The sequence below is a fragment of the Ambystoma mexicanum genome, chromosome 1q (genome assembly GCF_040938575.1).
Source record: "Ambystoma mexicanum isolate Mex_15411 chromosome 1q, UKY_AmexF1_1, whole genome shotgun sequence".
Taxonomy (NCBI): Eukaryota; Metazoa; Chordata; class Amphibia; order Caudata; family Ambystomatidae; genus Ambystoma; species Ambystoma mexicanum.
Genome location: NC_090922.1, coordinates 514,840,788 through 514,857,549, shown reverse-complemented (window position 1 = coordinate 514,857,549; position 16,762 = coordinate 514,840,788). Strand labels below are relative to the sequence as shown.

Here is a 16,762-nt window from a genome sequence, read left to right as displayed (position 1 = left end):
TTCCTGCCTAGTACGTATCCTGTCTGGTCTCGGTAAATTAGCAAGGGGATCACTTTCCTAAGTCTGTTTGCCAGTAGTGCTGTCAGGATCTTATTGTCCTGATTCAACATGGACAGCAGTCTATATGATCCGCAGTGCGTGCTATCCTTATTGGGTTTCAGAAGAGGGACTCGGACGGCTTCCCTCATGGAATTTTGGAGGATCCCCACCTCATAAGCTCCGTTGTACACTTTGGCAAGGAGCGGCACCATGGCGTCCTCCTATTCCTTGTAGAACTCACCCGTCAGTCCGTAAGACCCCGGGGCTTAACCAGAGGGAAGCATTCTTATAGTGGCCACCACCTCTTCGGGGGTGACAGCGCCTTCCAATATTTCAGACTGGTGTATTTCTAACCTAGGGAGTCGTATTGTGTCTAAGACATCCTCTATATCGCACTCATCTGCTGACGGGGAGTCAGCATATAATGCCTGGTAATACTCAGAGAAAACAGCGTTTACGCCGTCTTGCGTGTTTACCACTTCGTGGTCCGTGGAGTGAATAGAGCTTATTGGGATCCTAGGGGCTTCCCGTGTGTACAGCCAATCAAGCATCCTGCTGGGCTTATCACATTGTGCATGGTTCCTTTCCACATGTCGTGCATAGTTGTGCTTCCCCAGCCTATCCCAATGGAACAAGCATGCCTGTCGCAATTCGATCTCATTTTTTATATGTTCTGGGTCCACTATCGCCTCTGTCTCAAGGACCCGTAGTTCCTCTTCAACGCCTGTGAGGGTATTTTCTATGGACTTCTGGGCCCCTCCCGAGGCTGCCATCATTTCCCCCCCTTATAACCACCTTGTATGCCTCCCACACTGTATCCACTTTATCACCACTTCCCTCATTAGTATCCATAAAGTTTAGTGTACTTTTTCTGATCTGATCTCGGAACGCCACATCTAGAAGCGCTTCACTTTTCAATCTCCATGTGGGAATGGGCGGTCTGGTGGTGAACACCGTCCAGGTGACAATGAGTGGGGCGTGATCAGACAGGAGCGTTGCCAAGTATCTCGCGTCTGAGAACATCGATTCATGTTCCGCGCTGACAAGTACGTAATCTATTCTAGTATGAACCTTGTGTGGGGCTGAGTAGTAGGAATATTCCCTACTGTCCCCGTGTTGTTCTCTCCACAGGTCTTTTAGCTAAAAACACTGTAGCAGTGATGGTAGCACTTTGGCGGGAGGGGACGGTCTTTTATGTTTGTCATCTGATCGATCCCTGGTGGGGTGCAATTAAAATCCACTCCCCATAGCAGTGGGCCATCCCGATATGGGCCCAGTCTCGGGTATAGCGATTGAAAGAATACTGTGGCGTCATGGTTTGGTGCATTCTTTTAACTATGCAAACCTCCCGGCTCTCTAGCATGCCATGTATGAGGACCATCCTACCTTCGTCATCCGTTCTGGTTGTAAGAACCCTAAAGGGGATGGTCGGGTCAATCCAGATTAAGGCCCCTCTAGCATAAGTGGAGTATGTGGAGCCCATGAGTGTGCCTCCCCCACGCCTTCGCTAGGTTCAGTTGTTTCAGTTGGGTTTCTTGTAAGAGTGCTATCCCCACTCTATGCCTCTTAATATACATTTGTATCCTACAGCGTTTGACATAACTGTTCCAAGACATAACTTTGATCTTGTCAGCTATCCTCCCTGGAAATTCAAATCATCATACTGACGGCGAGACTACCGATGTCCTTGAAAATCTCTATATCTGACGTAGTCCAAGGTGTATCAAAGCGCCCTCCCCTTCCCCTTATCCCCATTAAAGCCCAGTCCCCCTCCCACCCTCAACTGCAAACCAAACTCACACATAACTTGTCCAGCTGAGCAACCCCAGCTAGGACTACCCCGTTTCCGCTCCATTTGACCCTGTCCTAGACTGGTCTCCTGGTGTCCTACGGGCGGGCAAATATATGTCCAAAACAACTTTTCCGGGGGGCTAGTGGAACGCTATCGGCGTCCCTCTACCAGGAATTTGTGTCTTCCCTATTTGCTCCTGGTATACTTATCGGATCAAGTTGCCATTATATTGTTAGCACAGCATTTACATTGTACATCACAAATATGTTTGTGTCTCAGACGTATATCTACTGTGTCGGGTACCAGCTGCAATACCAGGTGGCCTCGGCGCTCCTCAAATCGTCTGACTATGCTCCTCCGAGTCCGACATCTGTGTAGCATCTGTCCATTCCTGGGCCTCCGCTGCTGACTCGAAGAATAGGGTCTTATTTCTGTGAAACACTTTCAGTTTTGCTGGGTATATTAACATATGCCTCAGCCCAGCTTTCTTAAGTCTCACCTTCGTGGAGATAAATTGGGCGTGCCTTCTTTGAACTTGGAAAGTATAGTCAGGATACCCTGCAATCTTCGCTGAGTCCCTTTGAATGGAACCTCTGGATCTGGAGAAGGCCAGGATTTTTCCTTGTCCTTATAGTTCAGTACTTTAGTTATCATTGGTCTAGGCGGGGCTCCTGGCGGTGGTCTCCTAACAAGGGATCGGTGGGCTCTCTCGATCATGAACCCTTGCGTAAGATTCTGCGCCCCAATTTCCTGAATCAGCAGATTCTCCACACAATTAGTGGGGTCTGTTCCTTCGATTCCCTCTGGCAGGCCAACAATGCGCATGTTATTCCTGCGCGCACAACCTTCCGCTTCTTCAGCTCTCTCTTCTAATAGCTTAACTTTCTGCATGAGGATGTCCACATCTTTTGTCGTCTGCGCCCCCACACTGCTGTTTTCTTGGGCCTGTTCCTCCAGCTTAGCTGTTCTTTCCGTTAAGTTCTGGACATCCTGGCGTAATAATGCTAGGTCAATAGCTACAGCGTCTATCTCGGTTTCCATTGTGACCTGGAGCGCCGCAATAGCTTCCAGGATCTGCTGATTCCCTGGTTCCGCTGTGTTCCCTTCAGACCACGGCTGGTCTTTCCCTTTGTCTCCGTTGCCTGTGTCTGGCCAGTGCGCCGCGCCTGCAGTAAAGATCTCCAGCGTAGTCTGCTTAATCTTGATCTTGCCCCCTTTGGTGGCCATCTTGCTCGTTAGTATCTCAAGGCCTGAGAGTGACAGTGGTCCCTTGGGGTGATTTTAACGCCTGCTTGTGCTGTGTTTCGTGACCTTCCGTACACAAGTGGCCACCGCGAGGCGCCTTCTTTCTATCTTGTCGTATTTCCAGCAGTGGAGTACTGTTACTTCTGGTGCCTGGTCGTGGGGGTGCCCTGATTGCGCGCACGTGAGCGTCACAACTGAAGTCTCTCAACTTCTTCCTCGAGTGATCTCCGCTTGTGGGGTTGGAAGCGTCAGGCCCCCACGAGTGTGATGCCACTGGGGTTTCCAATCCCCATGCAGCAATATATGTGTATCACTCAGCGCCCCCTATTATGTATATGTGTCCTTATGGTGACTTCAGTGCTGTGTAATTCCTCCTCTCGACACAGCACATTTAAGGTGAGGGTCCTCGCAGATCTTAGCTTCTCGGTGGCTTGTCGAGGCTCCGCATTAGTCAGATTGGGCCCTTGTTGCACCTACGTATAGGTGTTGCGGTCCTCAGCTTGGCAATTCTTGGGTAGGAGTGTGCAGGCCTGGGTCTGGCGAATTCTGGGGCGATCGACGTGTCTAGTACGGCGCTGAGGCGCCTGCACCACCCTCAGTGCTGTTATCGTTGAGGGCGTAAGCCTCTGTCCTTGTGCGAGTGGGCCCAGGGCAACCCAGCTCTTTAGTTTGGGTACCTTCCACATGTGTTTTAGCTATGGTCACCTCGCATGGCCCTGTGAGCAGTGGGGGGAGGACCCGCTTGCCTATGTCACAGTCTTCAGCTCGGCATTCTCTTGGTGGGCAGCGTGTGGAGCCGGGTCATATGGGGTCTAGGGCAAAATGGTGTATTTAATGCTGTGCCAGGACGTCCTCGCCGCCACCTGTGACTGTATAGAGCGGACGCTCTGGGCACCGGGGTAACCCTGCTCTTTAACCAGGGGGTGGCCCCTCCAGTGCGTGTCCGGAGCAGTCGCCTCACAGGGCTCTATGAGCAGTGGGGGGGGGCCCGCTTGCCTTATTCCGGGATACTGTCTTAATCCAGACCGCCCCGTCCCCCAGCTCCTTACCAGAGTCTGTAGACACCGCTGGCTTCTACCCTGTCCAGTTCCCTGCCACTCTTGTAACACGTAGGCATCCAATGGTGGTGAGCTTACCCGCGATTCCCCCTCTCCGTTTATACCGCGGCTCCTCTGTAGCTGTGTCGAGCCTTCCCTCACCTGCCGCCAGTCGAGCTGTTCTGATAACAGCACTGGTACGTCCATGCAATGCTTACAGCTGTAGAGGGATCTCCCATCCACGGTGTCGTCTCACTCCGCAGCTGATGGCCTCTGCAGTGAGCCTGTTGTGTGCAAGGCCGCCTTTGTTCCAATACTCCCAGTTGATGGAAACCTCTCCCTCCCGACCCGGGAGCACTCACTTTGCTTTTCTTTTTAGTTAACTGACTTAGGGCAGGACCGCTATGTAGAGCGCCCCAGCCCTACACGGATCGGCTCAGCTGCTCTCCACTTCAGGCACACCGGGTCCACTCCAGCATCCATTCCGAAGTTTAGGCTGCAACTACCATTTTGTTTCGTCCCGCAGTCTGCTTTCATGACAGACGTTCACATGGATTCCAGTCTCTTCATGGCTCAGAGGTTCCTTGCGTCTTCATGTCGCTGCACGCTGTTTTCTAGCTTTTTCTGATCTTTGCAGGCAACGGATTCTGTCGGATCGCTGTACGGATCATCAGGAGCTCTTAGCAGACACAACCTCCTTACATCGCCTCTAGCCACGCCCCTCCTACACTATTGATGTTATGTTTAGTTCTAGAAAAACTGAACAGAATTTGTTTTATAAATTCCAACATGTAGGTTATCTGCAGTAAATGTGATTGAGGTTTATGATCAGAGTGAGTGACTGTAGATGTACCAACGGTAGTGTTTGCAAATATAGTAAGTCATGTACCTGCAAATAGTAGGGCGGAGGTTGTGCCTTTTAGCTTAGAAAAGGGGGGTTGTGCCTGTCTCACAGTGAATCTGGGAGCCAGATTAGATTTTTGTGGTTAGTAGGAAGGGTCATGCCCTAAAGAAAAAGATGTTGAGGTCATGCCTCGGAAAAAGTCTAGATGGTGAGGTCACGCCTGCAACCATCTACATGATTTGGGAGTAGTAGTTTCTCCAATTGTGTAGTGAGGTCACGCCTTAAACAAGAGTTGATGGTTAGGTCATGCCTGTTGCCATCCATTAGTAGAGGGAGTGTTCCCTAGTGTAAAAAGGGATCACACCTCCAAAATGCAGTAATGGGGAGGTTGTGCCTGCTGCCATCTATCGGAAGTGGGATAGTAAGTTCCCAAAGATAGAATGTGAGCTCATGCCTCGAAAAAGTTGTGATGTTCGCGCCTGCTGCCATTCATTATTAGAAGGAGTGTATCCTAGTGTAAATGGAAAAGGGGGTCATGCCTCCAAAAAGTTATGATGGGGAGGTTGTGCCTGCCGCCATCTATCAGAGGTGGAATAGTAATGTCCCAGTTGGTAAATAGGGTCATTCCTACAAGTTTTTACAGAGTAGCACAACCTCCTCAAAGGTGCAGTGTTGTGGTGAGAATGTGTATGTTGTGTATACATGAGAGGGAGATGTGTGGTAAAGCAAAGGTGTGTGTGTGTGTGTTGGTGTGCTGTGGTAAGAGAAGGAGATATGTTGTGAAGTGCGTGTCTGTGAATGCATGAGCTGAGAGAATGTTGGAGTGCTAGTGTAGAATGTTGTCCTGTGAGCGTATGTTAACGTTCTAGCCAGTGTCAGTTGAAGCTGAGCTAGCCTGGGTGATGGGACCCAATGGTATTCCTTATGTGTTCCTATTGTAACTAACCAGCTAAAGAGTACAAAGCTACCATTCTACAAAACCAAAGCAAGAAGTAAAAGTTTCTCATGGGAGGAAAGTAGAAAAAATAAAATCTTTCCTAACAAACTCCAGCCCCATGTTGCTAGAACTGCTGTCCTGATTTCGTTCCAGGCATGGTGGTATCTGACTCTAATCCTGATGTTGGTTCGATTTTGTACTGGATTTTAGATTGTGATGGAAAAGTTGGGCTTCTATTATGTTCCCAAAATGCACTGTGATGTTTATTCGAAAACCATTGGCAAAGTAAAATCTAATCTTTGAGGCTGGGTCTCTGTAGTGGATATATATGGAGATAGGAGCAGGATGCACCTTCACAGCTCACTTTCCATGATCCCGGACATGTCAACTTCATCACCTTCTGCAACATGTTTTAAACAACTGTCCTATCTTTGTCTCCACAGCATCAAGTGGAAGCAAAGCGTGAAGATTTCCAACAGCGCAACGATCAGGCATCGTCTGACCATTGCATGGCTTGGCTGCTAGAAGAACAGGAGAGCATTGAAGAGATGGTGTCCAAGGGACATTTTGCAAAGCCAGGGGGCTACCAAATGTTTATGAATGCTCAAAGACAAATGGTGGAGAACTACAACTTCATACCTGGCAAAGGCCTCAAGGTAAAAGCACATCTCTGGCTGTGGCTCAGTGGTACATAATATTGTCACAAATGTGCGCACAATTGTATCAGACCATCCAAGCATCAATTTCAGTTACTTAGCACCAAACATTTTGCAGTGAACAGCAAAGGTGAAATTGCATACTCTAAAGTTGTTTTGGGTGATTTAAAGTGTTCTCAGAATGGCCACTGAAAGTCAACCGACAGGCAGACTCAAATATGAAGCGTAACAAAGGCTTATTCAGGAATTATGTACAGTTTGTGGCCAAAACAAGAAACTGGGTGTATGAAAGCTACCACAAAGTCTCTCAAGGTTCATAAGCTGTTTCCCCTCCAGGGCTCACTTCTAATATAGTCTCTCACTTTGCCATACGGTTTCAACTGCAGTGATCTCCCCTTTTATCTTTAGGATAACTCCAAACTGTTTCTGTGCTGTTTAAAGGCAGTGTTGCAGTTTCTCATGGAAAGGTAGCCAGCACTGGTGGGGATTCTGGCCTCCCAACAAGGGTTCTCCAGATATCAATAGTCTCTTCCAACCTCCTTCTCCTCTTCAATATCTAAGACTCACCCGTCTCCTGCCCATACTACAGCTCATTAGTGACTCCAGTCTTCACCACAACTTCCTCAGTGTGTTCTCTAACCATTGCATTAGTATTCTCCTACTCCACCTTGTCGATCTCTCCACCTTTGACCTCCTTGTCTCTGTTAGGGGAGTTTTCCTAAAGTCCTACTTGGTGGTAAGACTTTAGTAAGGTATCCCAGTGGTTTGTAGAGCCCCAACTCTTAGTATCAGTCTGTACTACTTGGAGACCTTCGAAGAGTGGCAGAGCAGTCAGGCTTATCTTAAGAGGAAGATGTGAGCTGCAGGTAAGTACACTGAACCCAGTTAGAAATGCACTTTAAAGAAACACACATACATTTGATTGATTATATTTACACAAGAGTCACTTTTAAATACTTAATACATTAACCCCACACACATAGGTATACTTTTCAATACTTTCAAAGGGTCACTTCTTAGTTGGTAGTTCCTGAACGCATACAATTGTTACAGGAGTTTGACAGTACTATTGGTAATAACGCCACCCACAAAGTAATACAGTAATTGCATTTAGTCTGCATACACATATAAGGTATTGATTTTTTGGAAGGAAAACTGTGGGTTAGTGTTATCCTAGCAGAGCTTCGGGTTCTAGAGGCATTTTCCATGCACAGAAAGTCTTTTAAATTCCAAAATGCAACCCTAGTTAAAAGGCAGTTCAGAAAGGCTTAATGTCTTGAAAAGCAGTAGAAGTCAAAGATTCCTGTAGATACTTTCTAGTCTCTGGGAAAGAAGATACAAGAAGATTTCACCAACTTAAGAGACCTTGAGAAAGGACTCACTAGAGCGGGAACAAGCAGCAGAGGTAAGAGGGGGTTTCCCTGGCCATATTTACATACACTCCAGCGCTCTGGAGCGACTTTCTGGAATAAGATAAGCAATACCTTTTTCCCCACAGTAACTTAGGTTTGAAGAAAACATTTGTGGTGGATGCTCCGCTATGTTGCAGCTCTGGACCAGACCTCCGGATTCCTTGGTCTGATGACGAAAGACAGGACAATGGAAGGGATCTCTAAGCAGCAGTATCGAGGGAGGGCCTATCTCTGGCTTGGCTTTCATCAACTTCTTTGGTCACTATGTGGTTTTGGCACCTTTTTTGCAGCACAAACAAAGGATGCGATTTGCCCAATCTATCTTCTTCGCTTTCTGCAGTCCCGTACTCTGATGAGGGGGTCTGGGAGAGTTGGATTGGGTCTCTGGAGTGTCCTTGAGGGCTCAGCAAAGACGTGGACGGATTCGGCCTTTCCACGAATATGCACTCGAAATGGGCAGCAGGTCTCCTGGTATTGGGGTTCCGCAGCTCTGGCAACTCACAGGACCTCGGGAGATGGCTCAAATCAAAGTTCGCTTTGGGACTGGTTGTTCCCACCTCTTAAAGGGAAGGAGTCGTCCTGTTCGGAGTTCCTCTGTCGCACAGAAATGGGGTCAGGACAGCAGTGGTCGCTTCATGGTGTTGCAAAGAGTCTACAGGCATCTGTGGTCGTCTCCTTCAGTTACTTCAGCTTCCAGTGGTTGACTTGCTTTTCACTCCAGGAGCCTCACCTTTTATACAGTTCCAGCACACACTCCTCTGCAATCACTCTCAGTAATTTACAGAAAGGGGCGCTTGGCTGTCCAATGAGGACATCCAGACCCCCAGTGGGAGCTGGTTCTATTCAGGCACTCTGGCAGACATGGGGGTGGAAAACTGCTCCCCCACTTCCTGCCTGCCCATACACTCTGGAGCCTAGGCGGGAAAAGCGAAGGGTTTGTTCCAAAGGCAAAACACACACACAGGTCTGCCCCTCCCAGAATGGTAGAAGAAGGGCTAACAAAGAACAACCATGCTAGTAATGGCAAAAATAGAAGGGAGGCCCCAAGTTGGTACTTGGGTGCCCCTATTGTGTACTACCGAGGCTAAGGACATAGCCGGCGGTAGAGAAAACACACAATAGTTAGTACAACACGTCCACTGCTACCAGCCATAGCTAGGAGATTGTCTATGTGGCTAAAACGTCAGAGGAGCAGAGAGAAGGGGGATACTAGGTATTCCTTAGGCACTCCACATAAGGTGGTGTGTGCCAATCTCTCAGAGTATAAGGTTTTTAGGAGAGATACTAAGTATCCTTAATAACTGTAGTTACTCTAGGATAAATAAAATCTCAAAGGAGGACCCTAAGGGTCCCCAGTTATACTGCCCATAAGGAGCTGTGTGCTGCAATAGTAAAATACAGATGCCTTTAAGAGTTATGGAGGAATATGAACTCCATAGGATAGGTACAATACAAAGAGCCCATAAGAATGAATGAGTGGAAAAAGGCTCCACTCATTCAGGATTTCAGAAAAAGGTCCAGAAGTCCAGCAAAAAGTGCTGGGGGTCTCACTAGGAGAGCGTATGGAGCAGAAAAATGATAAATACTCCTCACAGTCTCCCCACTTAACCTCTTCTCTGCCTCCACCGCATTCTCCGGTGTCTATTTACTAACCAACTTTTCCAGCACATTTTCTGCCATCTTCCCAAACAAAACATTTTCAATTTCCTCCATTCTATCTTTAACACCACCCTTCTGACACCCCTGTACCGCCTCTTTGTATTCTATTGACACCTCTCCTTGCTCTTCTGACACCTCCTTTAACCTTCACCTCTTTCTCTGTTTATTGTATGTCCCAAATATTTCACTTCTGGCACACAATTAACATTATTCAATTTTTAACTATGAGAATGTTTAAAAACACCATGCATTTTGTCCATTCATATCTATCCCTGTTATTAAAACTCCTCCAAGTCCCCCAAATAGATGTTGCATGAGTGTTTGAAATACTGCCGCTGCTGAGGCCAGGCCAAATGGCGTGTGCATATATCTAAATGCACCCATTGTGTAACGAATGAAGTTAAACTCGTTGGGCCTCATGACGAGTTGGGTGGTATCTCGACATTAAATCCGCCGGAATACTGCCCAACGCAATTACCGCTGGATTACAAGTGGCAGTGTAAGTCCCCATTTTTACATTGGACTCAATGGGGCATTTTCGGCACAATTACTGCAGCGGTAATGCCGCTGCAGTAATTGTGCCAAAAATGGGTGGAATGTCAGTGGATTTATCTCCAGCTCAGAGCTGGAGGTGAATCCTCCAACTTTCGACCCCGCTCATAGTTGGGCGGTGCGGTAATGCAAAGGTAACACTTTTACTGCTGCATTCTTACTGCACCGCCCAACTCATGGTGAGGCCCTTTGACTCTTCATCTTATTCTATTTGGTGATAAGCTGAATAAAGATTGAGTGGTCAAATATCTGGCTGCTCTCATAGTAGGCAAGATCTGATGTATGTTTGGCAGTGGATGTTTGCACACCCATATGTTGGAATTAAGGTCTCGTAGGTCCACACACATCCTAATTGTGTTATTTGTTTTTCTTATAATGACAGTTGGAGATAACTATTCAGACGCTTTGATAGGTTCAATAATGCCATCAGGAGGGAAGGCATAGGGATGAACAAGACAAACGACCCTACTAAGCCTTGTGTCATTCGGATTGTGCAAGTGCGATAATAGGAGTGCAGGGGGAAGGAGAGGGGGCAGTGCAAGGGAGAGGACAGGGGGAAGTGCGATCGGGGCAGCAAGGAGGCATAGGACTCTAGGGGTTACAGTTACAGCCCCTAAGTGTGCGGTAGCCCAGGAGGCAGTGCAAAAGAAGACTGGACGTGAAGGGGCATGGTACCCAGTGTGACCCTGAGGGAACCAAGCAACCAGTCGGTGCAGCATAGAGGTAAGTTAGCAAGGGGTGAGAGAGAAGGCAGAGGAGAAAGGGAAGGTCTTGAGATGCTTCCAGAACTCCAGGAGGTCTGGCTCAAGTCTGTGATGGGCAGGTAGGCACTTGCAGAGGAGAGGGATATAACCCCCACTCTCTGCCTGGAGAATCGTCTGACCCTCAAAGAGTTGGAGGTAGCTGAGAAAAGGGCTCTAGAAGGAAGGTATTTCATAAGAGAGAGTTGGATGTAGTGCGGGCCCCAGCCCCAGAAAGCCTTGTGGACGATGCAGAGGGTCTTGAACTTGATCCTTGCAGCAACCAGGAGACAGTGGAGAGATTTCAGGGCGGAGAGATAAGGTCCCTGGGCTTGAGATCAAGGATAAGTCTTGATGTCCTGTTCGGGATTATTTGCAGGGGGCGAAGAGTAGAGGTAGGCAGATTGAAAAAGGGAATGTTGCTGTAGTCCAGCCTGGAGAAAACCAGGGCTCTGGGAACAGCGAGCTTCTGGGGGAAAGTGGGAAAAGGTTCAATATCTCTCAGGAGGTGCAGCTGGAAGTGTGCTTTTTTGTCAAGGTTCGTGATGTGATGTGAGGAGAGAGAGAGAGAGAGAGAGAGCGGAGTCGTAGATGACCCCAAGATTTTTTGCCTCACAGGAAGGCAAGGTTAGAAGGCCCAAGGTGGGTGGCCAGAGTGAGAGAGGGAAAGTGGGGGCAGGGGTCCCAATGAGAAGGATCTCCATCTTACTGGCATTAAGGCAGAGATTGTTCCAAACCTGAATTGCGGCTAGACAGTCAGGAATGAACGAAAGAGGAGAGGAGGCTGAGGGGAGCCTAAAAGAGAGCTGATTGTCATATGCATAACACTGAAAGTTAGAGGAGAAGGTAGAGATCAGGTGGGCCAAAGGGGCCTAATAGACATTGAAGAGCCACGGTGAGAGGATAGAGCCATGGGGGGGCACCACATGTGGAGAGAGAGGTGGTGGAGAGAAAGGACCCAAGTTGGACCTGGGAGGGTCGGTCCAGGAGGAAGGAGGTCAACCACTCTAGGGCCTGATCAGTGATGCCCAAGTTCTCACAGAGTTGATTGATCAGGATGGTGTGATTGACCGTGTCAAAAGCAGAGGAAAGGTCCAGGAGGATGAGTACAGAAGGAAGGCTAGAATCAAGATTAGAGAGCAGATCTTCATGTTCAAGAGAGCAGTTTGTATGCCTCTGGCTGCTCTGAAGCCAGACTGATGGTCATGGAAACAACCAACAGATTCAATGTGGAGAGTAAGCTGGGAGATGGCCAGCTTTTCCAGGAGTTTGCCCAGGAAAGAAGTGATCGAGATCGGGTGATAGTTTGCCGGACAGGTAGGGTCGGCAGAGGGCTTTTTAAGGAGGGGCTGCACAAGGGAGTACTTGAGGAGGGAGGAGAAGAACCAGTGGCAAAAGAGTGATTGTAGAAATCTGGAGGCTGGAGTGAGGGTGTCAATGTGGTCCTTGATGGTTCTGGAGGAGCAGGGGAGCACCTGTTTAGATGAAACTTTCATAAATCGGACTTGTCTACAAACATCATCAGGTGTTGTCAGAGAGAAAGAGGAGAAAGGTGGAGGAGAGGGAGACGTGGCCAGAGGGGGGCCGAGAGAGTGAGAGGAAGAGGTGAGCAAGGACAGGATGTCCTGGGTTTTACTGGTGAAGTGAGAATAGGGAATTATGCAATAGGGGCCCTCTCTGAGCTAGACTCCAAAGAGGTTAGGGGCAGAAAGGGAGGTTAGGGATCAATAATTGTCCACACAATGTGACATCTTGACCATTTAGCAGTGACGGGAACTTGTGACGGTGCATGTAGGGGGAAAACCTTATTACAGACACCTACAACTGTATTCATCGTTTTCTGTGCATAATGCAATGCCCATCGGTTGCACCCGTGTGGTTCCATTTCATTTCAATTAATTAAATTACTTTGTAATTGGGTTCAATTCCTTTTTGGGCGGTGTTCAACCCCCACATCCCTCTTCCCCTTCACTGCCACCTCCATCCTAAACCATCTCCACCCACCTTTTACCCCTTACCCCACAAATGCATATACATATTTGAAGTATTTCCAAGAAATACCCACAAAGTAAATGACAACGAAGTAATTTAGTTAGTTCAAACCATGGGATACCATCCATACACAGCTGTGAATTCCGCCTGTACATATTTTTTTCATTCATAGTCCAATCCTATTATTGTAATCGTATCCTTTGTTACCTCTGTTTCTCCTGTTTAAATTCATGTCCCCATTTACCCAGAGGCCAACCCCATATATATTTCTATTACAATTTACTTGCAACAGATCTACCTATCTTTCTTGGATAAGCACGGAGAGGAAGCTTTCCCCCCATCCCCTATCTCAAAGTGAAATAGAGAAGAGTGTAGGATGCACAGAAGGATGAATAAATGCTGGTGACATTTGGAGGCTGTTTGTGCTGTGATGATCTGTATTGCTTAGAGTATACTTTCTTTCTTTGTTTAATTGAATTAACTCATGATCATGACAGTTTATTGCTTAGCACAGTCATTGCTACATTAAACAAACATTAAACTGCATAGGAAAAATACACTTGCATCTTGAGACCAAATACAAAACATTTTACTCACATGTTCACCCAAGCAATCCGGGTCATGAGTTTTCTGACAGTTGTGACTAAAGGACGAAGCCAATCAAAAATGGTTTGGTCGTTCTTCACCAATCCTTTACAGGCATTCCAGGTAAATTGTGTGGTCCCTAATTTTACGATAGTGGGACTCATTTGAAGTGAGCCTGACATTGCACAGGGAGGCTTGTTGCCATTAACACCTGCTTGCCTGCTGCCCTCGCCATGCAGTTTTGATTGTTTAAACATAGAGGTGTAAACAAGGCAAAGCAATTGGTAGGAAAGCTTTCTCTTTTGCCAACTTTCTCTCCACCCCTCACACTTTTTGCTTTTGTACCTGTCCTGGCTTTTTACAGGGAAGTGAAGCCTTCAGCCTTCAGCTGCACTCCCCTGGCCCTTTGCTCAATTGTCATGGGTAAATTGATCAGTCCTTCAGACTATCCGTTCTGGTGAAACTGTTTCCCATTTGGGTTTTTACTTTTTGTAACTTTTAACATTGCACACTGTATCTTACAATGCAGTGCAATGGGTATACTTTTGTATCTCCCTAGCTTTTTACATATGGGATTTGTGGTTTCTTTTATTTGTGCCTAAAGACAAGCCGGTGGCAACAGATATATTTTTACCATTGTTGTGTTATTTCTAGTGTGCACATTCCTGTTTACCACATATGGCTTCAAAACATGGCTAGTGCCCTAAAATGTCCAGCATGAGATTTGCGCTTCTTCTTTTTCTATATTGTTATTTGGCCTTCTTCCTGCCTTGCCAGGTTAGCAAAATCCCATATAAGGTCATGCATTTACCCTGGAAAGCTGCATCTTTCATGGACTAGTGAACCATTTGTGTGTGCGTACCTCAGGAAGTGGATGGGACTGTCTGATCCCACTGCACATCCGTAGTGCCAGTAAGTCTAGGTGTGGGGCATGAGTGAATCCAATGGACTGGATAATTTCTGGCTGTTTGAATGGTGCCGATCCGTATTATTGGTGGGCTTGGACTTGCTTCCCGGTTGGATTTTGGATAAGAAGAGGACTCCTGCAGCCATTTCTTCAGATCAGCGTTGTAGCCAAGAATTCCTTGTAGAGGAACAGTCGACTGAAGATCTGATGAAGACTCCTGAAAAGCCCAACATCCCTGCCTGCATCTGGCCCGGTGAAGCTATGTTGGACTACCTGATCTGCGAAGGCCCTGTGCGGCGCTTCAACCATTGGACAGGTGGGACCAACCAGTCTTGATGTATTCTTGAGGATCCAGACATCCTGAGCCTTCGGAAGTGTCCCTGGACTATCCGGGGGACTGACCAGCTCTCCTATGGGCTACCACGCTAGAACCATCGCTGTTCCGCATTTGCAGCTGGAATCTCGGTGGTCGTCAACTTGTGGTGTAAGTCTCCTTTCTGCCGAATTTTAGCCTCCCAATGTCAAGGGATCGTACTCTGTAAGGACATCTACAACTGCCACTTGAAGGATGCCTTCCATACTCTGTGTGAGGTGGCCGTATTTGGAACTCACCTTCCCCTGTACTGTGAAGTGCCCTGAAGAGGTTTGCATCGGGCCTCCTGCATTTCTGCATCCTGGACCCGACCAGAAGAATCCTTGCACTGCAGCTCCTGGGCACCTCTCACTGCAACCACAGCAGGAAATTCGACCTCCAGCGAATTCCACCCTGCCCCCCACCAGTCGACACATCCAGTCCTCTGGGAAAATGTGAGTCAGGGGAGGATAAGTAAACGCAAAGAATTTGCCTCCCCTGTCCTCCATAGCATAACATTGAGAACAAGTGTCTTTATATCCTTCCATTCCACTGCTTTTTGGTTGTCGCACCTGAGCAGTGAAACCTGAAAGATAAGAACACATTTTTACTTACCAGTAACTTTGTTGCATATCTCCCCTTGAATAATCACCAACACAAGTATGTTTCCTGCATCAATACATTCTGAGGAGAAGCATTGTGAACAGTGCGACTTTTGGAAACAAGGCCACACTCTTAATAGGGATTACTTATGAAGCAAAGGCATATTTCTTGTGACTTGGTTCCATCTTACTGCATTAGGTTTTACCTTCTTATATTGATTAAAGTAATTGAATGCATTTTATGAACCTATGGTGACTGTATATATGTTTCTGAGGCTTGTGGATGTGCTTAGAATCACATACTTTGCATAGGCCGATATCTAGTGGTTGGTACGGAATATTACTTGCTCCATAATAAAGATTTTGAAAAGGGATGTTGGCACAGCATGTATGTAACACTATCCCAAAAGTGACGTGTACAGTACCCATGATCCTTCACATGTCGAGGTTCTCAAATTGTTTTTTTCCCGCCATCGGGTTGGTCGCATTTCGCAGAGTTCTAGTTTTCGGAGTTTGTTGCTCGTCATCTAGCATTTATATAAAACTATTAATATAGATTATTATACTTTGAATGACTATCTTCGCCAGGCTTGCTCAACGGGTCCTGCTGACTTTCGACAGCAACTTTGCAGCACTCAAGGGTTCCGGAGCATCGCTGATGGCCTACAACTCTTCAGGCTTCGGCCTCCATATTAGGCAGAGTATGCGGAAAACATTTAACATATTTTACAAGAATGCCTCCATACATTTCCTACATAATATTGTCTCACTGTCTTCAAACTTTAACCATGGAGAAGACTTCTTTTACGTTTTGTCACTCTTGTAACTGGGAATTCCCCTGGAAGGATAAGTGCAACGTGTGTAACCATTGTCTTCCAAGAGACCAACAGGAGGCCAAATGTTGAGCGTATAAGCTCTTCAGACTGAAGGCGCTTAAGGCTCAGCGATCAAAATGTTGGGCAGCCTACTTGATGCAAGCTGAGGCATTGAAGGAATACCCTGCTAGCGTGGAGGATTTGCAGAGCAGGACAGTCCTGGCTTCATTAGTGACTCTGAGGAGACATCCGATTGGCAATCAAGAGGATTTCAGAGTGCCAGTCCACAGCTCCCAATGGGGGGCGTCCTGCTCTCTTAAGGAGGCTTCCCCCTGGCGACAAAGGCAAACATATAAAACACATGCAGCGCCCATGTGCGGCATATAGTACGCCAAAGCCAAGCAAACAGAAGCATATTGTTTCTCACAAACACACATCGCCCACTGCACCCATCTCGAGGGGAACACTTCCCCACAGCAAGCAGCTTGGCGGCTACTAAAACCTCTGTCTCAGCTCATGTTCCTGAAACTACACACATGCCGAGCACGCCTAGTTCCACACCAAAACTAGCCACACATAAACATAAAGCGCATCGG

The 16,762-nt window shown here is 47.3% G+C and overlaps 1 protein-coding gene across 3 annotated transcripts in view; it reads left to right on the top strand.

The window, feature by feature from the left end:
• Window positions 1-16,762, top strand: part of LOC138530413 (guanylate-binding protein 1-like) — a 1,110,598-nt gene that overhangs the window by 807,356 nt on the left and 286,480 nt on the right. For all 3 annotated transcript variants that reach the window (XM_069640909.1, XM_069640906.1, XM_069640908.1), the window contains one exon: window positions 6,338-6,550. In XM_069640909.1, the coding sequence (XP_069497010.1) occupies window positions 6,338-6,550 (213 nt within the window). The remainder of the gene's footprint in view (window positions 1-6,337; window positions 6,551-16,762) is intronic.